This window comes from Temnothorax curvispinosus, unplaced genomic scaffold (genome assembly GCF_003070985.1).
Source record: "Temnothorax curvispinosus isolate PA1 unplaced genomic scaffold, ASM307098v1 QBEX01013556.1, whole genome shotgun sequence".
Lineage (NCBI taxonomy): Eukaryota > Metazoa > Arthropoda > Insecta > Hymenoptera > Formicidae > Temnothorax > Temnothorax curvispinosus.
In genome coordinates, this window is record NW_020223336.1 from 384,553 (window position 1) to 412,520 (window position 27,968).

The 27,968-nt window shown below is 42.3% G+C and overlaps 3 protein-coding genes across 10 annotated transcripts in view; 2 read left to right on the forward strand and 1 right to left on the reverse strand.

Moving 5' to 3' along the window:
• The window catches only part of LOC112463688 (39S ribosomal protein L41, mitochondrial), a 22,842-nt gene extending 9,626 nt beyond the window's left edge, over window positions 1-13,216 (reverse strand). For 2 of the 3 annotated variants that reach the window (XM_025030201.1, XM_025030202.1), the window contains exons 1-3: window positions 13,107-13,216; window positions 12,704-12,873; window positions 12,148-12,481 (exon numbers count right to left, since the gene is read on the reverse strand). In XM_025030201.1, the coding sequence (XP_024885969.1) occupies window positions 12,148-12,481; window positions 12,704-12,863 (494 nt within the window). In that variant the 5' untranslated portion in view covers window positions 12,864-12,873; window positions 13,107-13,216. Of the gene's footprint in view, window positions 1-5,387; window positions 5,468-12,147; window positions 12,482-12,703; window positions 12,874-13,106 lie in introns of those variants that run through there. The other variant, XM_025030203.1, reaches the window with a different exon arrangement.
• On the forward strand, window positions 3,358-12,142 carry LOC112463687 (serine/threonine-protein kinase MARK1-like). 3 transcript variants are annotated; one of them, XM_025030198.1, is made up of 10 exons: window positions 3,358-3,702; window positions 5,225-5,418; window positions 5,524-5,670; window positions 5,761-6,081; window positions 6,181-6,304; window positions 6,386-6,597; window positions 6,860-7,005; window positions 7,637-8,181; window positions 8,267-8,688; window positions 9,508-12,142. In XM_025030198.1, the coding sequence occupies exons 2-10, from the start codon at window positions 5,293-5,295 to the stop codon at window positions 9,625-9,627; spliced, it is 2,163 nt and encodes a 720-aa protein (XP_024885966.1). In that variant the 5' UTR covers window positions 3,358-3,702; window positions 5,225-5,292; the 3' UTR covers window positions 9,628-12,142. The 3 variants fall into 3 exon arrangements, with proteins under 3 accessions (XP_024885966.1, XP_024885968.1, XP_024885967.1); XM_025030199.1 differs by lacking the exon at window positions 3,358-3,702 and adding an exon at window positions 4,328-4,462; XM_025030200.1 differs by lacking the exon at window positions 9,508-12,142 and having other exon boundaries at window positions 3,359-3,702; window positions 8,267-9,079.
• A 1,225-nt stretch (window positions 13,217-14,441) lies between the features above and the next one.
• On the forward strand, window positions 14,442-24,451 carry LOC112463686 (DENN domain-containing protein 4C). Of its 4 annotated transcripts, none has more exons than XM_025030194.1 (19): window positions 14,442-16,099; window positions 16,201-16,800; window positions 16,936-17,516; window positions 17,595-17,835; window positions 17,921-18,191; window positions 18,282-18,373; window positions 18,465-18,715; window positions 18,794-18,964; window positions 19,038-19,166; window positions 19,279-19,525; window positions 19,606-19,756; window positions 19,996-20,199; window positions 20,577-20,804; window positions 21,210-21,305; window positions 21,478-21,719; window positions 21,808-22,066; window positions 22,146-22,547; window positions 22,743-22,912; window positions 23,078-24,451. In XM_025030194.1, exons 1-19 carry the CDS (start codon window positions 15,772-15,774, stop codon window positions 23,212-23,214), a joined length of 4,800 nt encoding a protein of 1,599 aa, XP_024885962.1. In that variant the 5' UTR covers window positions 14,442-15,771; the 3' UTR covers window positions 23,215-24,451. The 4 variants fall into 4 exon arrangements, with proteins under 4 accessions (XP_024885962.1, XP_024885961.1, XP_024885963.1 ...); XM_025030193.1 differs by having other exon boundaries at window positions 14,443-16,099; window positions 16,933-17,516; XM_025030195.1 differs by lacking the exon at window positions 21,210-21,305 and having other exon boundaries at window positions 14,445-16,099; window positions 16,933-17,516.
• The last annotated feature ends 3,517 nt before the right edge of the window (window positions 24,452-27,968 follow it).

Below are 27,968 nucleotides of genomic sequence, written 5' to 3' on the forward strand. Positions count from 1 at the left end.
TTTTTTTTTTTCGTCCGACGACGAATTACTTAAGTATGCACGCGAGAAATGTAAATAATCGTAATAGTCGCACTTGCGCCTCTCGATAAATATTCATGAACGCAAGTAAAAACGCTGAACTGCCATATAGCCGCGCGTATTCACGCCTCTATATAGTCGCGCTTATAAATATTGATTCCTCCCGTGAAATACGACCCGAATGAATCTGATTAATCCGTTCCTGGTTCGAAGGTCAACGGGAGAAACTCTACTCGCGCGGATACGCACGCTGCTCCCGGTCCGCTTATGCCTTTTTTTGCCTTTACATGCGAAACGTTACATTACCTCGCCGGTGAAATCGGCGAGTTATGAAAGGGAAAATTCGGGCCGCGTATACGATGCGGCAACGCGTGCATCTGCAACGGGGGGCCGTCTCGCTCCGCCGAGCGACATTCATATTCGCATTATATTGCAACTTCCATTTCGGTCGGACGGACTCGATTGCCGGCACGAGGATCATAATGCCGATCGAATCGAGAGCCCGCGCGTTTCCCTCAGCCCGAAATACCCTCGCCCTATTCGATAGATACGGGAGAAATAACGATTCCTCCATTTCGCCCCCGCCCCCGCCCCCGCCCTCCCCTCTCGTCAGCACGTAAATCGCCGTTATTCTCCGCGCGTCGTCAATATGAATTTATTATACTGTCAATCCGCGAGCGTATGACCGTGCGACTATAACGTGCAAAGAGCGACCCAGTACCTTCGATTTTATTTCCGTTGGCGCGTTCCTCGGTCAATCTAGAGTCGTTCGTTTCATGCCATCTAAAGTTTTATGCCAGATAGATGTGACCGTGATTTAATCGCGGGGGAGACCTAAAATGATTTCGCTCGAGAGACGGACAACGTCGCGTTTTACATTCGCGAGCTGTTGTATATACCCGCTGTCCGTCGAGAATGATTATCACGTCGCCTGCAACGTCATTCATATGTGAATGACATTCGATTTCACATGAAAAACTCTCCCAGGCAGCCGGACACGTTTTCCCCTTCATAACTTATTCTTCCATGCCATAAAAAATTAATATGTAGATTAAAATGTTAAAAGGGTTCGTAATGTTTTACGGCAGGGAGAAGAAAGAAATTTTTTAATTATGAAAGGAAACATGTTCTTGAGAGTGAAATTGAACGTCATCCGAACGCGAATGACGTGGCAGTCGATATGTTAAATAGAAGAAGGCCGTAAGCTTCACTTGTATTTTAACCACCGTGTCTTTAACCGACTTGCGATCGATTTTTTATTAATCCGTTTTGCGCCAAGCAAATACGACCGTGAATTGAATTAGAACTTCAGAAAATCGCTTATATATATATATATATATATACCCATAATTCGTCAATTAGAATAATATAGAAATAGGAGAAGGTCAAAGCTTCAATTTGTATTTAACTACCATCTCTTTGACTGACTGAGTGACTTGCGATCGATTTTTTATTAATCTGTTTTTCGCCAAGCAAATACGACCGTGAATTACAATAGAACATCAAAAAATCGTTAAAAATTATAAGTACATATTCAATAATACCTATAATTCTTCAATTAGATTATTAGAATAATATAGAAATATAAGAGAAGGTCATCGAAGCTTCAATTTGTATTTTAACTATTATCTTTTTGACTGACTTGCGATCGACCTTTTATTAGCCCGTTTTGCACCAAGTAAATACGACTGTTTGCAGTAGGACTTCAGAAAATCATTGTTAAATTCGCAGAGTCAAATTATACTCAGCTTGAGTCACTTTTAATCGGTCCTATAGGTCGCCACTGCTCCTACTCAATATGTCGTCAATTTTACTAAACCAATGTTATTGTAACTAAACTAATGGAGTTAGAATAATAAATTTCGACACATATGATAGTTAAAAATAACAAAATGTTATTTAACTCAAGACATTGGTTTAAATTTTGACCTTTAATATATTTCACGGTGTACGGTTACAAATTCATAATGTATCTATATTTCGTCAATAAAATGATACAAGCACAAATAGAGGAAGAAGGCCGAAGCAACTTATACATTGAAACGGCTGTCTTTTTAACCGACTTGCGATTAATCTTTTATCAGTCCGTTTTCGCCAAGTAAATTAGCCGTGAATTACAGAAAAACCGTTAAAAATTACAAGTATTCTACAAATTGTACCTTCATCAATTAGGATAATACGGAGATTGTGCAGAAAGCGTTCCACGAACAATTTCTCTGACTTTCGCGTTTTTAACCACAGCCGCTCGCGCGATTTTACTATCGATATCGCTGAGTAGCAACAGTAATCGTCGATCATGCGAGGACTTAAGAGGCAAGATAAATAAAGAGGAGAGGAATCGCTCTCGCTCGAGAGCGAAACGACCGCGAGGCCAAGAGCGAAGATTAGCAGTGTGCACGCGGGAACATCGCTTCGGGAATGTATCGCGTCCCGTTCGAGAAATTCCGTCTTTTCGCCCCGCGACGAGGGGGCGAGAAGCGGTTTCTCGCAGTCGCGAACGACCGCGGAACCCTGCCCCCCTCCCCCAACGTCGCGGTCGTGCTAAAAGATCATAATCGCACGAACGTGGTTCCGTCCATTCCGTCCTGCAGGTAAAATGCAAGGTAAATAAACGCGCGACGCCCGCGCCGTCCAATTTCTTCGATCGTCGACCGAGACGACCGCTCGCCGCTCGCCGCGCGTAATATGCAATCCGCTTTACGCAGAGTGCCCCGAATGAACCTAAGGTCATCGGCGAGAGCGCGACACACGCCCCTCGCCGTATTTTCGCTATTCCATATATTTAATATTAATTACCTACTCGCGTGCATCTCTGCTCCGGACTCCGAGCGCGAGCCGCACGGTCGTACACGTCGGACCGGAGCGGACCGCGCCAGGCCGGTCACGTGCCGACGCGTGGCGTCCGCTACCTCGCCGTATACAATCGCATCGAGAAACAATTAACGATGAGACAGACACCGCGGGCACGTATACGTGTGTGACGTCAATCGTCGAAGATAACGGGCGCGAGCGCTCGCGGTAGTAATCGGTAGTGGTGGGCGTCGGGTGCACCGACGTAGGTTACGTGGGAGCAGCGGCGGGTGGGCAGGGGGTGGAGGGGTGCGAGGAGGGGGAGAGGGAGACGAGTCGCGGGGGGTGGAAGAGAAAGAGAGAGAGAGAGGGAGGCAGACCGAGAAAGGAAGCGAAAGAGAGGGATGGTCCGCTAAGAATGGCCGGGGCGACGCGGCGTACGAGGGGGCGGCGAGGGCCGAGGGCGCCGACACCGTCGTCCGTCGTCGTCGTCGTCGTCGTCATCGTCGGCGAGTGCCGGAGCAGCAGCACGGCAGGGGGGTGGTAACATGGCCGCCGGTCAGTCGGTATCGAGCCGTCGCGCCGAGCGGAGCTCCTACGCTGACTCGCGGCGCGCGTAGGCACGGCGACGGTTCGATTCCGCTCCGCTCCGCTCCGCTCCCGCTACGCTCCGTCCGCTCCGGCGGTGGTGGACCCCAGGGCACCCTCCGGATATATCTGGCGGGCACGCGCGCGTCGGCGCCTATCTTCTCTCACCTCCGATGGGTCCCCTGGAGTACCGTCTCCCCGTCACCGTCGCCATCGTCATCGTCGTCGCTGTCAATTCCGCCTGTCTCGCCCCGCGCGTTCATCGGGGGATTCTCCAGGTGGCCAACCGGTAATCGCCGAGCCAAGGTAGGTGAGCGACTCGAGAGAGAAAAGGGAGTCGACCCCTTCGGTACGCCGTCCCCCCCTTTCTCTCCCCCCCCGGCCTGAGAGAAGATCCGCGCGGAAACTCGTCCGAATCGCGAGCGGAATTTCCCGTCCGCGTCCTGACGTCGGCGACCTCGTCCGACCGCGCGCGCGGGGTTCTCCGTCATCGAGGAGTATCGACGGCGATCGATCGGCGGAGTCTCTCTCTCGCTCTCTCTCTCTCGATGGGTAGGAGGTCGTTGTCGATCCATGACGTCAGCCGAGGATCTCTGTTGTACTTGTTGCGGGCGGAACTTTGTACCCCGTCCGTCGGGACCCGCGAGGCGAATCCTTGACGCGCGAATCTCTTTCTCTCTCACTGTCTCTCCTTGAGACCGTCCGTCGCCCCCGTTTACCTTCTTTCGCGCCGTTTCTCTCCCCCTTTTATCTTCTTTCTCCCCGTCCGCGTCCGCGCGACGTCCTTTCTTCCGGGATACCACGTCGCGCCGCGGCCGTCCCCGACGCGACGTCCGTCGGATCGGCCGGCCTTGCGAGCCCGCGTCAGAACGCGGCGAACGCGTGATAAATAATTATCGTGAGTTAGACGGTCGCCGATATCGCTTCGTGATATACCTCCGGGGAGCGAGACAGCGAAGATATTGATATTCGCCAGTTGAAGAAGACTGCTCGCGCGCGCGGGACAACGAGCCGCAATTACGAGCCCGTATAAAAGTCCGATCCGTCGGGGATCCGACTTTTCGAAGTAGGTCTTTATGAATGTTCATCGGAACTCGCGCCTGCGTATAATTGCTCGCGCAAACATCAACACGTAAAAAAAAAAAAAGAAAAAGAGGGGCTCTACGGTGCACGAGAGCGGAAAGTCACAAAGGGTCGTGCGACAAAAATTGACGTTTCGGACGATAGCGAGAAGAAAGAGCGTGGTCAAAGCCGGTTATTAAAAGTAGCACAAATGATGACGTGAGTAACGAGCTTCTCAAGAAAGTTTTTTTTTTTTTTATGTACGAGAGATCACGTTCAGGCCGCTTGCGACTCTCCGCTCCAACGATACTGATACGATATGGAGAGAGAGAGATACCGTAGTATCTTTGCACAACTTTACACCGTTGAATTCGTAGGGTCAAATTATACTCAATTTGAGTATAATTTTTAACCATTCTTATAAGTCGCCACTGCTCCTACTCAATATGTCGTTAATTTAACTAGCCAATGAAATTAAGATGCTACTGTTTATAATAATAAATTTTGATACACATGGTAGTTAAAAATAACAAAATGTTATTTAACTCAAGGTATTGGCTTAAATATTGTCGTTCAATTTTTTTCTCCTTTAATAACATGTACTATTAATGTTATTTTATTACAGTTCCTTATAATTTTCATTCGTAATCAAGACAATCGTTAAATAATACACTTGTTAATTTGACGCAAAGCCATTTTGTGAAACTTTGTTAGAAACTAGAAATCGACTTCCCTTTTAAAGCCGCGCGCTCCGCGATTGTTGCAGATTAGCGAGGAGATCGGAGGGAAAAGTTAACTTGTAAGAGCGTGCGAGTTGAAAGAGAAATTGTAAACATGGACACTGGATCTACACAGGGTAAAAAGCAAATCCGCGTCGGATTTTACGATATCGAGGGAACGATCGGCAAGGGTAACTTTGCCGTTGTAAAGCTGGCCAGACATCGAATCACGAAAACGGAGGTACGCACGCGCGCTTTTCCCCGATATTTGTTAAGCGACGACGTTACATCTGTGAAAAGAAAAAGAAAAATGGTCATTATTGCTGATTCGCATTTTCCTTCACAGGTGGCTATCAAGATAATCGACAAAACCCAATTAGATCCTACTAATCTAGAGAAAGTTTATAGAGAGGTCGAAATTATGAAGCAGCTGGAGCACCCGCATATCGTCAAATTATATCAAGTTATGGAAACGAAGAACATGATTTACATGGTAAGAATAACGAAGATGTTGCAGCCGTTTCCCTTCTCCCCGTTTCTTTTCTTGCCGCGAATAAAACGCGAGACTTGGTCGCTGTTGCAGGTGTGCGAATACGCGAGCAAAGGTGAGATATTCGACTACATTGCGCGATACGGAAGAATGGGAGAGCCCAGGGCACGTGCGACATTCGCTCAGATACTCTCCGCGGTCGAGTATTGTCATGTGACGGGTGTGGCACATCGTGATCTGAAAGCGGAAAACCTGCTCCTCGACGCCCAGATGAACGTGAAAATTGCCGATTTCGGCTTCAGTAACAGATTCGCCCCGGGGGAACGATTGAGCACGTGGTGCGGTAGCCCTCCCTACGCTGCTCCCGAAGTCTTTCGTGGGAAGCATTACGCCGGACCGGAAATCGACGTATGGGTGAGTCCCGCGTGCAGACGACACGCTTCGCAAAAATCGAGATGGCAAAACGAATTTACATTGATTGCACGTTCGAAATAAATATTTTCGTTTTTGTAGAGCCTGGGCGTTGTGTTGTACGTGTTAGTGTGCGGAGCACTGCCCTTCGATGGATCAACTCTTCAGTCATTAAGAGATCGTGTGCTAAGCGGCAGATTTAGAATTCCTTACTTTATGAGCACAGGTGATTATGATAAACATACATTTTATACATGCATTCAGTATCCAAGTATTTGCATTGCATATATCGAAATTCGTGTTACAGATTGCGAAAGCCTAATACGCAAGATGTTAGTGCTGGAGCCTTCCAAACGATACACCATTCCACAAATCAAGAGGCACCGTTGGATGGCAGGGACAGCAGATAGCATTTGTTCAGTGATCGTAACGCGGCCATCGTCATCCATTCAGGAACCAAATGAGCAAATACTTCGACTCATGCACAGCTTAGGAATAGACATTAGTCGCACTAGAGAGGTAAGAAAACATTGGTTTCATTGCTATCTTACATAAAACGGAGAATATAAATATAGTATTTATCTATATATACGAGATATATTTATTCATTAAGAAAGTAATCGTATTATATTCTTGAATTATACACCTCGTTCGGTTTCGAGAAATAAATATGGCATTGTCTAGCGAATTAGAAAGACAGAAGATTTTTACAAGCTACACACATATTATTTTGATATATTTTCTAATGCGCTGTGTGAACATGAGTGTTATCTTTTAACAGTCTTTACGAAATAGCAGCTACGACCATCACGCTGCTATTTATTTCTTACTGCTGGAAAGGTTGAAGCAACATCGCGTCAGTAGCACCATTAATAATGCCTGCTGGTCCTCAGTTGCAAGAACAAAAGAAGATAAATTTAAATCAAGGTAGACACATATTATCAAGTACCATCACGTATATTCACGTATTATCACCTTCTTTTGATGGACTTAATTTCAAATACCGATTTCACTTTAGTTACTTCCAATCCTACCAGTCGGAGCGATATCGCAAGAACAATGCCTTAATGTAATCAATTTTTATTTACAGCGATAGCTTAGTGGGACGTTGAACTTTATTGATGGGTGACGCACATATTGAAGATTTTGTCAGGTTGGATTGGAAGCACATTGCTGTCGCTTTATTTTTGGTAACTCCTCATTTCGTTTTCTTATTTCTTTCTTTACCCTGAATCCTGATTTTTTATCATAATTTTAGTTTGGTTTTTTTATTATGAGTAAACAGCACATTATTATTTTTTAAATGTTTTTCTATCATTGATGATTTCATATTTTTCGCATTAATCATATTTGACTGACAAAATCTAATACCCCGCAAATATATTTTATACTCGACATTCACTTTAGCTAAAAGATGAAATGATGAGAATACTTGATTAATACTCTCTGAATTCATTGCTGCATAGAGCGTCTATTCGCAGTCATCGCAAAAACTGCAATGGCAGAATAAACATTTATTTCAAATATTAACGAGAGAAAAATCTCTTCCTTGTTCCAGAGCAAGAGAAGATGGCAGCAGAGGGGGAAAGAGATTTAGCTCGACGAGTTCTTCGACCGATGAAGGTTGTTGCAGCGCGGAAGGTGATTTAGAAGAAGGCCCAAGCGGAGACGAGTTGCGCGAGGCGCAAATCAAATTGGAAGAGCATAGATTAGGCCTAGATCACGATATCAGTCAACGAATTGACAGTCAGATAGTCAATCGAAGATTAAGTGATTATCAACATCATTTTGATAACCCGCTTATGGATCCTATTGATCCACCCAGTCGAACGACTTTGTTTATGGCGGGCGGTACCGGTAGCTCGTCGTCGGAACTCTTCGAGTCCAGCTTCGATTCTGGCTGCCCGCCAGATTATACAGGGGCGAATTGTTTCACGAGCAGTTTACCATCTTGCACGCCACCGCCACCCAAGAGTCCATCCCCTATCACTGGTCGAATATCTCGAGTCTCTCAGGGACGAAGAGCGTCCGATGGTGGACCTAGATTACTATTCTGTCAGCAAGGTGTCGGCGATAGGCCATCCAAGCAGAGAAGTATTCAAGGTGCGTCACGTCTGTTTGTTTGTTTGTTTGTTCGTTCGGCAACTCCACGGTTTACAATAACGCAATAATTTAATCGCTTTTTTAGATTCGGGAAAAGCTCGAGGCCACCTGGATCTAGTCCATCTCAGACCACCGTCCACACCGCCCGATAATCAACAGCAATTTAAGATACGCGGCGACTCGGGCACGCAACTGCAGCTTTTAGTGCAGCAACGTATGCTGCAGCAAAAGCGTAACTTGTATCATCGACACAGGGGCGGCGGTAGCCCGACTCCGATCCCAGTTTCCACCAGTGGCGGCACTAGTAGACGTGCCGATCACGTACCGAGGCAAGACAGCTACAAGCTGGCACAACGTACACAGATTTTGCCGCCTCTCTCTCAGGGACACGTAGACCGAGACTTCGACAGAGATAGAAAGCGAGACGAGGAAAGGTGGAAGAGTCTACCGTCCCGCTTGGCAGCGGATTGCCAGTTGGCGGAGAGGTCGCTAATATGGAGCCAGCAGGTAAATTCATAAAAAAGTTACTGAAGTAAAAATAGATAGATCGGGCAAACATATGAACGACTGAAGCGACGTGTACAGCCGTTGGAGCGCTTTTTACAATTGGACTGTGACACTCTCTATTTGGAGGGAGTAAATTAATCGACACTGTAGAAAATAACACTGTAGAAAATGAAACTGGAAAATCCTTGTACATAGTTCACTCAATGTAGAAGATAAGATATATATATTTTTTTTAATTGAGTGTCTGGGCATTATTGTAAATGCTTTCCACATTTGCAATAGTGAGCTAATGTACATAATATTATTTAGTACCTATAATGTTATTTAGTACTTGCGATTTATTAGCACAATTATTTATGTTAAATGCAAATAAATGATTATTTTTCTTTAATTTGACAGTTATCTTTTATTCTAATTTGCCTTACTGCATGAACCATCCTTGATATAAAATTGTCATCTTGTTAGTAATTCAATCTTATACGCACTTCAAACAGGAAAACTCCCTCCTAATACGGAGAAATTATATATTATTGTATATAATTGATTCAATTTTTATATCTTTATATTTTTACGTCAATTGTAATAAAGCAATCAAGCGTATTTTTTATATACAAATATACATATATTCTTATATGTACATGATATGCATATAAAATATTTGATTATAAAATTGAAGTGTCTATATCCCACAATGCTTCCATATCATTTTGCTTGGCATATATTTTGCCCGAGTTTATGCATATAGATACAAAAATATAAAAAAGAAATGAATTATTCACATGCCAGATGTTAAATAACTCATACAATATGAAACATTAGGTGGGTCTTAGTGGAGGTGCGTCTTACTTGCCACCTGGCAGTGTAGGTGGTTTCTTGTGGCCCGCCACCAGCAATCCACATTCAACCATCTTCGAGAATGTAGGGGATCCAATGGAATAAATTTCTGCCCTATCGTTATATTAGTAATTGCCTCGAGATCTTGCGTATGAAAAGTCAGCTGAATTATTATATCAACTCTGTCAGCAGTGTTCCCTCCCTAGTCTTTCCACGTTGACTTTTATTAACATAGTTGCATATCATTTTGCATCTGATAGAGAAACGCTAAGATATACGAAGGATTTAATGACGTTCACTCATCTACGATTACATACTCAAGATCTCCGATTAGTTGTATGGTACATGTTACTGAATGCCAAAGATTTACAATTTTGTATTTCTATTGGCCCGAAACGTTGGTACTCGAGGATTTGATGAAGCGCTAAAAGCTGCGTACAATATTCCATACAAATCGTTCGCTAATGTACTACTTCACAAAGTTATACTTGACGCTATTGTACGTCTGCATGAGTACACCCAGACTACGTATACATGACTAAAAAAAAAGTTCTCATGCAAAGGAATCTTTATCATACAGTAACACGTGTACCTGCCTTATTAAAATGACTGATTCTACCAGTCAAATATCCAATTATATCATAGACTGATAATTCACAAGCTGAAACACCAACCAAGTTTAATTGAAGAGCAAATGACATAGGACTTGCTTTACACACTCCGCTATTGAGAGTATGACAAGACGGAAGGAGAGAGAGACAGAGAGACAGAGAGAGAGAGAGAGAGAGAGAGAGAGAGAGAGAGAGAGAGAGAGAGAGAGAGAACTGCAGGATTTTTAAGTATTGTTAACGAGGTTTTTAATTGACGAATTCAAGTAGACTTAGGAAGCTTAGAGTTCGTTCATTTTCGTAACTGCTCATATGTATAAAAACGAATAACGGAATATTACGAATTTACGCGAATATAAATCCTTAGAGGGATATTCTGTACTGCCAATGAGTGAGAGAAATGCGAATGCTCAAGTTGTTGACGAGATATTATAAATATGTTATAGAATAAGGCGTAAGAGAAAAAAAAACGAAATATCGACGATAGGGTATAACAGCGACTGAAATAGGATTAAAGTTCTGTCGATAGCGGAGCGCAAGTACTATGCCATTTTCGCTTTTCCATTAATTTAATCGAAGAGTGGAAATACGACGCGGGTTGAAAAGAACCTTTCGTTACGTTTTCTTAATGAACGTTCCATTGTACAAAATTAGAGATGTTTTCTTCTTCCACTCTTCACCGATGGTGACCATAGAGAATAGAGAAAATAATAACGGAAAAACAATAATATTAGCGGTAAATAGTAGCTAATGTGTCAGAAGTGCTGCATTCTGTAGAGATGTTGAAACAAATCATTTACGTGATCATTTCCTAACATAAACATAATAAGTTAACTGCATTTTATATATATGTTATCTCTTTCTAGAAATATTTAAAGCCACTGTATTAACAGTCGCACTACTTTTATACAAATATCTTTCATGAATCGTTCACCGATATCCTCTGAATATGATTTCTCTTTTCTAAACGGAATATTTTCTATTTCGACAGCTCTGTTTTACGAGCTTCTTGCGTAATTATAATTAATTAGGAGAACATTGACGAGAAACAATAATTGCGAAACCGTTTGTACGTTTGATATGAATACAGCACTTTAAAAAAACAGTATATACATACATATATTATTAGAATCTAGTAATCTAGTCAGTAGCAAGCAATACCGGCCGCGCACAACTGACAACGACTTTACTATTCAAATTTTTCGCCATTTTTTACCCGACAGGAAACAATCAAACATCGCTCAAAAATCTTTTGATAAGTGAGACATAACTGTTAAGTTAGCCTAATCGCAAACGAAATCCACTATCTGCGAACGGACATCGACGCGAGGTATTCATGAATCTCAGGAATTGAAAATCAATTTCGGCATTGTTGCGAATTCTTATAACACGCCTGTCTTTTCCGAACTCATATATAACTCTTTGGATTGCGTAAAAGTAGAAAGCCAGTATCGGGTTTTGGTAGCAATAAATTGATTTCACCTGTCCATCAAAATGCAAAACACAACTATACGACTCCGACGGAAGATTCTGCGACAATTACATGTGATACTACTTGTTTTGTATGTAAGCTATCGTTTTAGAATATGTAATCCGTTTAAAGATAAAGACTACAATCCGTTTTGCGGAAGTAATTATTTGCTATCAAGCACTGACTGCCATACAGACAATTTGTCGTGAAGAAGAAAAAAAAATTAAGAAAGAGACCTGAGACAGAGGGTCGCTTATACGTGTATACAATATAAAAAATTTCGTTTTTCATGCTCTTAGCAAAGTGCGCACACATACTATCACTTCAACAGTCATATACGATAGTAAGTAGTTACTTTTTGTAAATTGCAAAATTGTCGACATATGTATACATGCGAGTTCTAAATAAAACATATGCAGATTGAGATCCAAACTGATGTGTTTCGAGCATTCGTAGAAGTTTCCTTTATTTCGACACGGTACATATCCGCGTTAAGAGCTTGTATTTACAATAGCGTTATCGATTAAAATGTCTAGCGGAACTTACAACGGCTTTCTCTCCTCGAAAAGATCACAGCCCGTTCTCCCAGCTTGATCCTTGGCTTGCTGCGGCGTGAGCTTTTCGTGTTCACTGGGGTTCAACGGCTCCCCGTTCTCGTCCAACTGGCCGTTTGCAAGGTCCTCTTTTATCTTTTCGGAATACACTACGTCAAACAAATCTTGAGCAGTGAACTCGGGCTCTGTGATCCCTTCCGCTTTATACGACACGTATGGTTTCAGGGTGAAACCTTCCAATGAAGGAACGATTAATTCAGGAACCATTTCTGGCACGTGAATCCATTTGTCGCCAAGTTGGTAGCCAGTACCCCTCGTACCTCTTCCTGTAATTTATCATAGTGATTCATTAACATATTACAACATTACACAATACACCCTTGACTTACACCATACATATATCGTTAATCTATATCTGATTGCAGAGAACTGGCGACCAGTCTTTTTCTACGTTACTCATTATCCTCTATGCAATGAAATTAGACCATGTTTACTCATGAGGATAATTTATTACTCCAAAACGTGATGTATTGAAGGCAATGACTTACTATCTATTGGTATGTCAGGATCCGGATTCTTCATTTGTTGCTGTTTGAAGTTGCGACTGCCACGTTTGCCGTACAGCAAGAATTTCCGAAAATTTCGCTTCCCGTTGCAAACGCAGGAAGTCGCGATTCCACGTCGCAATATCATGCAGGGTGACGCCATTATCGTGTTCCTGGTTAAGAAAGCAGATCAATAAAATTACAAATAAGTAACATTACATTCAAATATTGATTCGAGTTGTAACAGAAAGCTATTAAAACACTTGCGAGGATGGCATTAAACATAACCTAATCTACGATCGCAACTGCTAAATCACGGATTTGTATCGACGATACTGATTGACGTTGAAACGTGGTATTTACTGAATCTTACTTAAAATTCACGTTATAAAATAAAGGGACTAACACTCTGTAATTCGTGTTGCAGGTTAATTTTAATCAATCAAGCAGAAGCGTTCACTTCACACACACTCTCCACGCCATTATTTACATTATTATATTTCGACAGAAGCGCCAAGATCAAGTAAATCCTACATTGTCCTATATACATCAAAGAACTCCTCGGATAAGATTTTTTTGCAAGATACCAAATCATTAAATCATCGGCTGTCGATATAGAATTCTCGACCGTCGATGTAAAAATATCACAAAACAATTAATTATTTCTTCCAATACATGTACATACAATTATATGTATTTACGTATATGCACACTTGTTTCAAAAAATGCAAATAATGCAGTTAAAATGAATAGATCTGCCAATGAAAGACAAGCCTAAAAAAGAAAAGAAAAAACCTATAACATTAATTTACCAGCTATAATGGAAGCTCTTTATGCGTTTTTCTGCGCTACTTTTTGCGCTCAAAATGAGATAATTATACATTACTGACATCTTAGAGAAGGATTAAAAATGAAATATTAAAAACACGGTAATGAAACGGACATTCCTATTTATAAGCCTCATCCATTTGCAGCGCGCGATAAGAGAAAATCAAAAGATGCACTCAGAGACCTGTGCGATTACTAATCGTGCTAATCTTGAATGTATAAGTTGTTCTCAAAATAAATTACATATCAGTAAATAAAGACAAAACATATATATCTGCCCCACGCGGCAATATTTTTAGTTATATTTCGATTTTGTAAAAATGATATCATGAAAAAAAATTTACGGACTTGATAGCATATTTATACTCAACAATTAAATTGTTCAATGTTTTTGTTTTAGAAATATCAAGCATATGTTATATTGAAATATTAAAATACTAAACAGTATTTTCGTCAAACAATTATATAGTATTATTTAACATTTAATAAACAAAGCGAAACAGATGGGATATAGAAAAACGGAGCAGACGGGACTGTGCCGAATATCTGTCTCCAATCTATCTCTCGCAATTAGAATAATAGATCCGTCAATCATAATACGGATTTCTTTCGTCTCGTCGGCGCCCCGAGGCTACGCGCGCGACTGTCGCAATTCTCAATCTCCACGCGGCCGTACAACGGATTAGCACGATGCGCAATTAATTCCTCGAGCGTCACGCAACTCACGCATCCAACTCTCGTTTACATCTGTTATTTATCCCCGGCGGCTCGAGTGACCCCGGGACTCTGACGCTTCCGATAAAAGAGGCAAAAAAAGGGAGTAAGAAAACAAAACAGAGAAACAGGTACGAAAAAAGGAGACTTGACGCGCGCACGGCCGCGGCGGCGGAGGATCGGAAGGATCAGCTGAGGATGCGAGGCGAGGAGACGCGGCGGCCGACGCGCACATCGTCCCCGGACACCGCGGGCGCGCTACCGCGATCGTAGACGCACCAGAAAGGACCACCGCCGCTCGTCCTGCCGTCCTCTCGGTCGGCTCTCGGTCAGGTTTCGCGCGCGAGACCACCAGGGGCACCAGCAGGACCACCTTTTCGAAGGAGCCGCGCCACGGCGATCGGCCATTTTGCCAGCCAGCCGCAGAGCGCAGGCCAGCGGGGACCGTGGTCAACCGTGGTGGCCATCTGACAACCGCACGCCGCCCGCCGTCGCCCGCCGATCGCCCTGGAGCGTGAGCGTGTTGAGGAGGTGCGTTCCGCTCGTCGCGCAAAAAAAACCACGGCGACGCAACAACGCAGTTTCGTCAGGTGTGCGTCAGCGCTCGCGGAGATCGCGACCGCGACAGCGACCACCACCCCCGCATCCGCGCGGCGTTCCGCGGAGCACGGTCGACAGTCGCGGGACCGCGCAACACGCGTCGTCGTCGTCGTAGTCCCGCGAGCGCGCTTGTGTAACCGCCTCGTCGTCGCGTGTGCGTGACGTCTAACCTATGACTCCGTTCTGAAAGGAGTCGGGAACCACCGCCGTCGCGTCGCCGTCGGGGATCGTCCTTCTCTTTCTCTCTCTCTCTCGCGCGCGCTCGCCGCGCGGACGGGATGCGATCGCGACGACGGCCGACCGATCCGCCGGGCGTCGACGACGTCCACGAGTGAGAACGCGGGATTACACGCCGGCGCGTCCGCGCGAGAGGAACCACGCGGACGTCTACGTCTACTCCGTGAAGCGGGGAGAGACCGAGCGACGGTCGACGATCGAGTCGAGTCGAGGCCGTCGAAGCCAGGAGATCTCAGACGATCGCGATTGTGCAACGCGTTCGGACGACCGAGCTTCACCCAAGCAATAACGCAGGCCAGGCGTCGAGGAATATTCCACCGTTACGGCGGACACTTATCGATGAATAGTCCAAATATTTTTGTAAGATTGTAAGCCTATTGAGGGAGCGCAGGACCAGCGGGCTACGATGTTTCGTTATACCGATACCGCATCTAAGGTATTAAGGAGTTAACTGAGGGAGAGTGTCTCTCGCAACTCCCAACGTGACAGGAGACCTCGCTATTTCGAGTGCCACACATGCGAGGAAGGTCTTGGAACAATCAGCTTAGTGCCATGTACAGAAACAACCGGAGTAGCCAGCAAGATTGATATCTGTATATCTGTCGCTATACCTGTGATATGAGGTATACCGTGAATAAGATTTGACCAGGGAGGATCTTGGACATTTTGGTAGTCTGCCCCGTTCAGAAAATATGGACGACCGAAGGGTAGCGGATTATTTTGTTATCGCCGGACTACCTGGCCAGGACGACGAGCTCAGCGACGACAATGAGAGTAACAATAAGCTGGAGGATTGGTGTCAGGAGGGCACTCATCTCAAGGACATGCATATGCCACCTCCCATCACGGATCTTGCCGTAATAATCCCGGCGCTGGGGGAACACTGTCCGGAGGGGTACACTCTGTTGGAATATACCGTGTCTGGTTTTCCGGCGGACTTGAATCACGGGAGCTTACGAACAAACGAGTGTTACTTGTGCTATAGAAGAGGACGGGATAAGCCTCCCTTGGTTGACATTGGTAAGAAATAGGAGCGCCTGATCGATTCTAGATATTATTGTCTAGAAATTATTGCTAATTGCCTTTTGCGTTACGGTATCTGAATGTTTTACTTTTTGCAGGTGTAATATATGATGGAAAGGAACGTATAATGCAGGATGCTGAAATGGTATTGGAGACCCCTAAAGGCCACGTGGCAAATGTGAATAATTCTACTTCGAAAATTTTTGTAACGTACAGACGGGCGAGTCGGAAGATGCCTTGCAATTCCCTTGTGGTTACGGACATATGTGTTATCTTGACAAATAAGGGAGAGAGCCCGCCGCACGCTTTCTGCGTTATCAATAAGAACTTGAACAAGGGGATGCTCGGCAGCGACGTATTTTTGTGCTATAAGAAGTCTATGAATCGCGCTAATTTGGTGTCGTTTAAACCAGCGATACTCTACAAATATCCCATGGCGGATTACAACGGTTTCAGCTTTCCTAATTCTGTCGCCATGTTTTGTCTACCGATGGGCGCGACTATAGAATGTTGGCCTAAAGTAGCGTGTAAACCTAAGCCGGTATTCTCGACGTTCGTCCTAACGGTTGCCGATGCTGCTCAAAAAATATACGGTTCAGCAATAACGTTTTACGAGGAGCTGCAAATGGAGCCCGATACTTCGAACTGCAAAAATAATCAGGAGATTATGGACACGGTTGAAAATAATAAAAACAGTGGTAAATATGTATTTCATAATCCTAATTTGATAGTCTTGACTTTTCTGTCAGATAATCTTGAATTTGTAATACAGAATAAGAGATATTTTTAACATTCTATTTTGTTACATAGCATTTTCTTTTTTTTTTCAGCAGATAATATGGAGATAACTAAAGATAAGCCGCAAGTGAAAATGAAGTTTAAGAGATCTGGTATACTCAAGAAGCTTAGTATATTGGAGTTGGAAAGGTTGCAGTACACAGATCCCGCGAGCCAGTCACTGAATATTAGCAAATCTATATGTATATTGTCTCATTGGCCGTTTTTCGATACATTCGAGAAGTTTTTGGTTTTCCTACACCGGATGGTGAACGACCAGCCGCAGAGTGTCCCGATCGAGAAGTATATCTCGTATTTTTTATGCGACATACCGTTTCCGAGTCCGCAACGCCCACGAATCTTGGTACAGCTCAGTAGTCAGGACAGACTGATCTTGACTCAACCGGAGGATTTAGCTCTGCCTAGATCAGGCGCAAGTTTCAGGCAACTACTGATAAACTTGGGACCTGACAATTGTTTGTTGATACTGCTATTGATATTGACCGAGCAGAAAATACTGGTTCACTCCTTACGTCCGGATGTATTGACTTCCGTGAGCGAGGCCATTGCCATGATTCTGTTTCCTTTCAAGTGGCAATGTCCTTACATACCGTTGTGTCCTTTAGGATTAGCAGAGGTAATATATAATAAGCTTGCATACCGTTTCCTTATTATACGATTGCAAAAAATAGAAAGGCATCTATTTAAATTGCAGGTATTGCATGCGCCATTGCCATTCCTGATCGGTGTGGATTCAAGGTTCTTTGATTTATATGATCCTCCTGCTGATGTCAATTGTGTGAATCTGGATACGAATAACATTGCAATATGCGACGACAAAAAATATTTAAATGTTAAGTTACTGCCTAAAAAGGCAGCTAGACAGCTCAGAAATTGGTTGGAGCTCTTGTCCTCCAAGATAATTTCGTGGGGAAAAACTAGCTGTTCCCAAAAAGGTATGCTATTATTTATTTCTTTCTACTATCTTCTCTTTTACTACTATCTCTTATTACTAACATTAATTTATCACTCTCATACTAGATAGAGGAGATGAAGACTTTAGTGTGGACAGGGAATTTCAACAAAAACGAAAGGAGCAAGCTTTAGAACTTGAAATACAGGACGCTTTCTTAAGGTTCATGGCGACGATTCTCAAGGGATATCGAAGCTATTTGTTACCGATTACAAAAGCACCTACTGTAGGAACGACAGATCCGACAAGTTTATTTAATATCCAAGCGTTTTTGAGAAGTCGCGATAAAGCCCACGCTAAATTTTACACCATGCTCGCCAGAACGCAAATGTTTATCAGGTGAATTATTTTTTCTCATTAATTTTATCATAATATTATTCATGACGTATCAGCATAATTTTATTTCTAACAAAAATGCAAATTTTATAGGTTCATAGAAGAAAGAAGTTTCGTGTCTGACATGGATATGGCGGGGTTAGCATTTTTCGATGAATGCACAGAACGAGTCGAGGAGGAAAATGGTATAAAATTAAAATACATTTTTCTACGTTATTGGTGCACATACCATAAATATTTGGGTAATAATTGTTTTATTGCTCGTTTAATTTTCAGTAACTCTTTTGGAACTGGATGAATCTCAACATAGTGAACGTACAGTATTTATACCTCCGCCTGAAGCAGGGACAAATCAAACACCAATAATATACAAGTCGTTCAAGTTGAACCCGGATCTAATGAGGCCTCAGAAGAATTTCTGTTTAAAAAATCCATCTCTAAGTGCCTTTGGTATGGTACCTGGGAGTCCTATGGCTCGTAGAACGAAGCATGAAATCAAAGTTGCTCAAAGGATGGCTCGAAAACAAGTAAGTGAAACGATTGACTAAATATGAAAATATTCTCGCAAGCAAATATGCATGTGTGATTTGTTGTATTTTTTTCAGGCTGCGATGCCCGACAGATGGGGCAGATGCCTGCTCGTCACATGTCACAGTCTTTGGTTTCTGCATTTACCAGCCATGTTGCAAGTATCTAGCCAACCTGCTGCAATTTTGCATCAGGCTTACGAGATATTGGTCAAAATGCAGAAGTTACATCTCGATCCTATGGAAGAGGTACAAATACGAAGTTCTAATTTAAAATAAGTAGACCCATCATTTTTAAACGAGTACTTGTTATTTTTGTTAGGTATGCTACAGAGCTATGATGCAACTTTGTGGAGTATACGGGCAACCAGTTTTAGCTGTAAAGTTACTGTTCCATATGAAACGCAGTGGTGTTCAACCTAACGCTTTAACGTACGGATTTTACAACAAGGTAATTTATCGATTTTGCTAAGCTAATAAATATAGTAAAAAGAAATATACATATTATATAAAGTTTTTCAATCATCTTGAGAATTTTAGTTGATCCTCTATTGTGTTTACAGGCTGTTCTCGAGGCAACTTGGCCTTCTGATATGACAAACTCAAGTCAGTTAATGTGGAACAAATTACGAAATGTCATTGTCGGTGCAGCTTTATTTAAAAAAGCTGGGAAAAAGAGCGCTAGAAGACGATTGAGCTCTAATGTGGATTTCTTAACCGCCGATAAGACTGAATGCATGGAACACGCGCTCTCTCGGTCTAGTCTCGACAGTTCCCATTCTCAGGATACTGAAGCTGCTCACAGTGATTGTAAGTTGATTTTTTTTTTACGTATGGCAGCTAAATCACATCAGTTTTCAAATAATAATATTTCTTTCTTTTTCCGGCAGCCACTAAGGGCAGTTCTGTGTCAGATCTACCTGGATTCGGATCATTCGAATTAAAAGCCAAGCTTCTTCGGCAGAATAGTATAGTGAAAGATCAAACAACATTAAGTATTTTACAATCGGACGAATTGGAACAAACACCAAGTAACCCAAGGTATTTTATTGTAAATTTACTTGAAGTCGTTAGTGTCGCTCTCAGGTTTGCCCCATTTGCTGGAACCGCTTGTTTTAGACTATTATTTCATTAGTATTATAGTAGCGGATGCAAACGAGTATTCATTGTGTAGACTATTTTCTCATTGTCAAATCTTAGGTAATTAATCTTTTCATATTAAATTTTACAATGCTAATTTGCATGTATAGGCTTATGTAGATGTAATATTTTCCATGTAGGCTAACGCGCAGTGTCGAATCGCCTTTAAAAAGTCCCATACGCACACCAGTTACGGAAAATGACCCATTGGGTGCTCTCATTAATGACGAAACACCAATTGTGTCGCCTTCCGAGGAAAACGATTCAAATTGCTCAACAAGTACTTTAACCGTTTTAAATAATATGACTGAAGAAAGACCAGGAGGGCCGCTCTTATTTAGAAGGTATGGTACTTTACATATTGTATTCGCATGATTGAAACATTTTTAAATATTTAGACGAGGAAAATGAGATTTAGAAGTAGCATACCGCAGAATTATTTTCGAAAAAGTTATAGTTATTATAGTTAAAAGGGTAACTATTTCCTCAAAATAAAGACATACAGGGAGAAAGGGAAAGGAATACATAAAAATAATTATAACTTGCAACCACTTAATGGGAGACTGTTACTGGTAATCAAAGTTATCGCGAGTACTTGCACAACAAGTATTTCCTTCGTGGAGAGATCATTGTATTGAACATGCTTTGTGATCTCCAAAGATATGCATTCCAGTATATAATTTTAAATACGAAAATTACTGTATAAAATATATGTTTACAGCAACATCCTCCCACGTAGTGCGACGTTTCATCAAGCAGTAGATGAAAGTGGCATGACAGTGGGTGGGCATTTGCAGAGGAGTGAGACGATGCCTCACTCCGTGGCGCAACAAGGGGAACAGGAGAGAGAAAAAGAGAGACTGGAAATAAGCAGTCTTTGGTCTCAGAATAAGGATAGTGTAACGTCCAGCCTCTCTAGCTTAGGATCTAGTCTTAAACTTAGTTTCGGGTAAGATATCTGCGTATGTTTAATTTAATAACGCGCACGTAGTCACATAACACCTCGCATAACGCGTTATGTTTTAATTCCTCCAAAGTGTGACGTGATGATAACACATTTGTAAGACTCGTTTACTTTATGTTTTGTTTTTGTTTGTAAAAAAAAATAAGATTATAGTGATTATTAATATTTCAGTTTTTTAACAAAATAAAAATAAACGGTATTGATGGAAAAAGTAAATTGTCATGTATTTACTTATGTATTAATTGTTATAAATTTGTATATATACATAACAAAAGTGACAAGTAAATACGTTTGTAATCACACTGTTAGAGGAATAATATAATTTTATTTTTGTTTATTTTTTGCATGCGCATTTGAGTTGGTTTTTGTTATTTTATTCATTAAATGTAGACGATACTCCACGGGTGGATTGGCATTTGCTAAAAATAAGGATTTAATAACATCAAATCAACTTATTGAATCTCTTAGTCTCTCCAGCTATATCAGGTACGTATAATATATGTATATGTTAGTTGCATAGATGCTCATTAGACATGTGCGGTCCTGTCTTTGTGTGCCTCTACATTATTACAAAATAGTAAATACACATTTTTAATATGTAAAACTTCTTTTGCTCCTTCAGATTTTATGTTTTTATTCATTCTTTATTTTATTTTAGCCCGTCGAGTTTAACAGGAAAAAAGTCGAACGAAATAATACTTGGTGGTCTAAATAGCTTGAAGTCCGCTGCGACAACTGTGGTTAAAAAATTTGACGAAATAAAAGAAGCCATTTCAGCGACGAGTACGCCGGTAAAAAATAAGGAACGCGAACAAAAAATAGCTTACGGGATATCGCATGAGTCTCTAGACTCCCTCACTGATGGATCCATACAAGATCGAAACGAGACAAGGGCATCAGGTAGAGAATATAAACTACGATAATAACGAATATCATATATAATTACGCTATGCAGCGGGGTATTCATGTTTTATTTTTCTTCAATCAGGTGATGGAAATTTAGATTTGTGTTCATTATACGAGCTCGCGGAGTGTCTTTATCCAAAGGGCACTAGAGAGTTAGAGGAACGTCTTGCCATTGAGCTTGTGCTTTCCAGTGCTAGTAGATGCCATCACTGCGCCGCCATCCTGTACGATGAGGAGATAATGGGTGGTTGGCAGCCGGAAGATTCCAACTTGAATACAGTCTGTCAATATTGCGACAAAGCTACTGTACCCCTTCTCACAGCTACGATATTAGATTACAGGTGACTAAGCGACCATAGATCGATCATAAGCGATATTGTCCTTGATAAAATTACCATCAATAATATATCTGTTACGTAGATGCGAAGCAAGCGAGAAGAATAATGATCCTTTAATGGGAGCATTGGTAGAATTACTAGATCAACCGAAAGAATCGTTGGAACCGATAACCGTACCGTATCTAAATCCGTTGGTTCTGAGAAAAGAATTGGAGAGCGTGCTGAGTCAAGAGGGGGACGCATGTCTCACCAAGCACAGGTTTATTCAGGAGCATCCAATAGTATATTGGAATCTGATATGGTACTTCGAAAGGATTAATTTAACGAGTCATCTACCTGATCTCTGGTTGAACAACGATAAGAACTCAGAACTTCAAAGAACTGTAGGATCGGTGGGTGTCAGAACCATGTGGGACAACGAACGACTGCACATGGATCGTTTGCCTATGTATCTCCAGTGGAAGTCAAATTCAGAAGACAGGACGTAAGTTTCAATAAATCACCCTTTAAATTGATACGATATTTAAATTTTAAATGTAACCGAGTATTGTAAATAATGAAGGAAGATTAACGGTTATCCGGATTAAGAAACGATAATTAAATAACGATCAGATTCATTTTTGAACAGATATGCGAAATGATTACAGCTGTTATCTTGTTAATCTTTTGCTTGCTCTAGATTGATGCAGGCAGTGATAACGTATGTCCGTTGCAACGACTTAGCGGAACCTATAATAAGAGTGGCCTTAGAAAGAAGTAAACATCAAACAGGCGATCATCCGTTGTCTATATATAGGGATATCTTGTTCCTGGCATTTACTGTATTGGGAAGAACGAATATCGACCAAGGTGAGCTATGTGTACATGATTAAAAGATTATATAACAACTCGTCTAAACAATTCTAACAAATTTATACAAGATGTATGCTTCCCAAAATTACTGATTCACTATCGAAATACTTGTCGAGTTTGCGTTAGCGTCAGTTTGTCTAATAACGATTTTTGTTCTTACAGGTGTCTTCGACAGGGAATACAGTTTATCGCTGGAGAAATTCTCCGAGAACGAGGAGAAATTATTGCATAAAATTGATGCGCCGCCGACAATGATGTCGGTGTATTGCAGGCATTACTTCAAGCAATTAAACGTGTAACATGCGAACTAACGTTACCTCATCCTCGTTTCTTCATAAGACTCCGCTTTACTCGCTGACACCCGTGATACTTGTCTTTGCTTGCGCAAGAAAACTTAGACGGATCGTCGGATTCGGGCACATAGTTCTCGAACTTCGATCACGCACGCACGCGAAAACTGACGGGAGTAGCCATCGGATCGGTTGCATCGATATCGTTTTAGCGTTGATTAGTTAATTGATTGACTGAAGTTTCTTTCTTTATCACGGCGACAGAAGCTGTGTGACGTGAAGGAATGGGGAAATCATTAACCAGTCGGAGCTATCGATGCTACCGATCGCGAGATAAGTCAGTGCAATAGAAGTTGAACGATAATATTTTTAACTAATCGTACATCTCTGATCTTCGTATGTTTATAATGTAATTGTTTTTAACAGTTATTGACTCTTTCCTTTGTTTGTTTTTTTTTTAATTAATAAATCGGGTCGCGCATGCCTCTGTTTTGTGATTCAGTAACTTGTGCAGCGCATTAGCGGTATCTAAGAGTACAACATTGAAAAGTGTTAAGTACCAAAGAATTTACGGACTGTAAAGCGACTGCAAGTTCAATTCCCTCCAGGTGTGCTGTGACCTTAAATACGTTTCAGTCCGACACGTAATATCCACGATGTAAAGAAAAAAAAAAGAAGAAAGAAGGCGATGTTAAACGAAACAGCGCCTAATACCGACTATTTTTTTTACCGCGAGAAAGAGCAAAGGAGAGAGAGAGAGAAGGAGAGAAAGAGAAAGCGTGACGTGAAGTATAGCGTGTGACATGACGAAACGCAGTATTCTTTCCTTGTACTCTTAGATAGAAACGATCGTTTATTGCACGACAAAACACACAGCGTAAGTATCGTTTCTCTGCGTCCCAGGTGAAAAGTGTTCTTCACATCAGGGTGTGAACGCGTTGAACTCGACTACTTATCCTCAAACGTAAATGCTTAGCATGAGAGTGAATATTTTTATGAATTTTAGACGATTCGAAGCATTCGTAAATAGATTAGCGGAATTTAGATTCGCTGCCCACGATTTATTCATTGTCGAAATGGGATGAAGAGAGAGAGAGAGAGATTAGTCGTCGCTAAGAGGACTCACGAAACGCGGCCTTTTGGTGCCGTGCACTTTTCACCCTGGACAAACGTGGATGAACGTACGTTCATTCATCACAGTACTATGAATGTAGATTATGAAAATAAAGTCAGTTGAGGTATTTTACAAAAGGCGTTGGTGTTTTGCCCATTTTATTTTCAGAGAACTATTAATCTATATAAAAATATTGTAATGCAATTATCGAAAAGTAAAAATAGTTAGAGATATTATATTATTTAAATGTAAAAAAATACATGTTTCATAAACTATTCACTTTTCGATAATTTTGCTTTAATATTTTACGTGCAGAATAACACGCAAAGAATCAATTTTTGTAAAAAGAATCATATTCTATTTAAAATAGAGATGTGTATGTATAAAAAAATATATATTAAGAGGCATAAGGTAAAATTAAAATACGTAGAGATCTAAAAAATTATTAAAATTATTAGGAGAGTACATTTCGATAAGAAATTAAATTTCGCGGTTTCTGGATATGATTAATTAAAATTAAAAAATAAACTGAGATAGGTTGCGAATTCAAATTTCGTAAGCTAACTTCTCGGCGCTGAAACATTTGTCTAATAAAGAAAACAACTTCAGTTTGCTTAATTAAAATTTGTTCGCGTTGTCTTTCATCGAAACTGATCCTTCTCATCTGATCGATTTGAAAAGAGAGGGAATTTACAGTCATTCCGAGGTGTCATTCAAGTATTGAGATATATTTGAATGAATTTAAGTGAATGAATTTATACGAGTAAGTACAATAGAATGTTCGCCGAAGAAATGAAGAGACGAAAATACTGGGAGAAAATGTTCCAGGTGCGTCACGAAGTCGCTCGTTTCTGGAACGCGGGGCGTTCTCCGCAGTTCGATCGTTTCGTTCGTTAATATCCGCTCTCGTCGCGTCGTCTTCCCAAATCGGGCCAAATCCGCCGCGTTCTCGCTGAAATCGCGAGCGCAAACGTATGTACATACATACATATACCCGTTTCGTACGCCGAGAGAACGGCGACGCGCGAAGCCGAGCGCCGCCGAGCGCGGCCGAAGGTGACCGAACGCGAACGCGCCGCGCGTTCCTCGCGCCCGACTTCACTCGGCTAGTCGGCTCCGAGCGAACGAAGACGGTGGATTCGTGCGCGCGCGCAGCTCCATTCAAGCTCCGGTGTTCGGTTTTCGCCGTTCGCTCCACTCAATTACGCGCGTATACGCGTATGTGTACACCGTGCGTGTGCGACGTGTGCGGTGTGCGTGCGCCCAGCAGCGGCGAATCCGGGGGGGAAGGCAGTCGTCGCGCGGCAGTGGTGCGTTGCGTACTGCGGCGGTCGTCGGTCGTCGTCGCCGAGCACCGGTGCAACGAAACCGTGGACGGTATTACGCTCGCGGGTGACATGTTCGCCAGGCGTTGAACCGCGCCGAGAGTGCCGAGACACTCGTCGAGAAACGAGCGAACCGCGCCGTTCGGTGTGTCGGTGTGCGCGCACTGCGCGCGCGTGTGTGTGTGAAACCGGACCTCCGACACCGATTTTCCCTGTTCCCCGTATCCTCCCGCCGTCGCCGTTGACATCGCCGTTCGGCGAACAAGGATAGAAAAGAGAGAACGTGTCCAGTATCTCCGGCAATGTACTCCGACGGCCACGAGGTGGACGGCAGCTGGGTGCTGCGCGTCTACGTGACGGATCTGCAGGTCGAGAGGAGCTTACGCGTAAAGGGCGAGCTGCACATCGGCGGTGTCATGCTGCGCCTCGTGGAAGACCTCGGTGAGTCCTCTTAAAACACACGCATAATACTCTCTCTTTCTCGCTTCTTCGTCGGTTTTTTTTTCCCCACTCTCTTTCGTCGCTATCTCCTCCCCGACTTCCTCTCGCGGCGTAAAATGTGGCCGCTCGACTCCGGTTCTTCTTCGCGTTCGCATTGGACGTATATTGTACCTATACGTACGTATACGTACTACGTACGTCGCGATGCGCGACAGGTGGAATTTGAGCTTGTCGGTGGTGACTCCGCGACGGCTCCGATTTTGAAGTTACCGGCGATATGGCGCGCATGCATCCTGCGCGATCGGAACGTTGCAATTCGAAACGGAGCGAGCACGCTCGACGCCGACGGGTCGATTAACCGTGTACGTTCGTCGCGAGGGAGGCAACACTCCGAGAGAGTAATCTGTCGAAAACGATTAGAGATCATATCTTAGGTACCTTACGGTTCTAGATAGTGCGTCCATACTTGTATGTATGGAAGAAGCAAAGGAAATAGAACGTGCCGCGCGATCGCACGAAATCAATTGGACACACCGTTATCGCGACACGATCGAGATCGAACGTGTAATCATTGTATAAAGCGACTAAAATTTAGATTAAATTCTTTAACTGATTTTAAATACTGATTTGAAGTGTATCTTATTTGTCCAAATATATTTGAAGGAGATATACACGCCAATATAATCGATATGATGTAATATGTCTTTAATTAGAATATAATATTGTAACATTAATAAATAATAGTAATGTTTGACGTTGCATTATAATATTATCACGATGTTATAATATATCGTGTTATACACCGAAATGTAATATAATTTATATGATAAAATAATTAAATGTATTGAGAAAGAGCGAATTAATTTTATTTATTAATTTCAAAACGGAAGAAAGTTAATCGATAAAAAGAGACCTTGGAGTTTGCGATTCTCCGCAAAAATAATAAAGTTAACTAAAAATTCTCAATTCCGATAACTTTGACCGCCGATTAACGATTTTTCTGGTAGATAACCGGTTAATTTTACGAGACTGAAAACATCGATCGCCCTTGCATCGGCACAGCGTGGATAATTAGCCAAGTCGATGCAGGACGGTTTTATCTTCGACGAATTAACCAATTTCGATCGATTGAACGAGCCGGTTCCCATATCCACCCGTATACTGGGTGGTCCGTTATTGCTGGCCGGAAAAGACGATGGGAAAGATGAGCACAGATTAAGATTTTCTCACATGCAACTTATACGTAAAATTTTATCGTATATCTCTACACATTTTTTCAATTCTTTAGCAATATTCGATATATTCTATAATTTTTTTCGATAATACTCAGCCCTTTTCCATTTATATATCACCACTTACAATAGATCATTTTGTACATACATTGCACATGCAAACTTGAGAAATAAATCCAACAAAAGGAATGGGGGTGAAAAAAGGGGGGAAGAGATGCGATTTCTTCGTCGAACCCGCTCTCGTTCGCGGAAGTTTGTTCGCTTCCGCGAAATAAAATTTTCGCGCGATACGGAGACCGCGGCGATATAGAATTGCCGAACAAACGTATAGTGAGGAAACGCTTCCGGTGAAGAGAATAATTTCAACGCACTGTTTACCTGACGGTCGCGCGATAAGGAATAACTCGTCGTATCTCGAGTGTGACGCCCACCCCTCTCCCGGGTGGCGATAATGATAATCTCACGCGAGTGCCGATATCCATGTTTTCGTTCACCGAGTATATTCACTGGGCGTACTATATTTCACTTAAATCGATCTGTCGAAACGCGGTTACGATACAAAATCAACCCCAAACTTTATCGAAGAAGATTACCCCGAGCTTTCGATGAAGATTGTAATTATATATATCGATGCAAAAAAAGTTTAAAGTC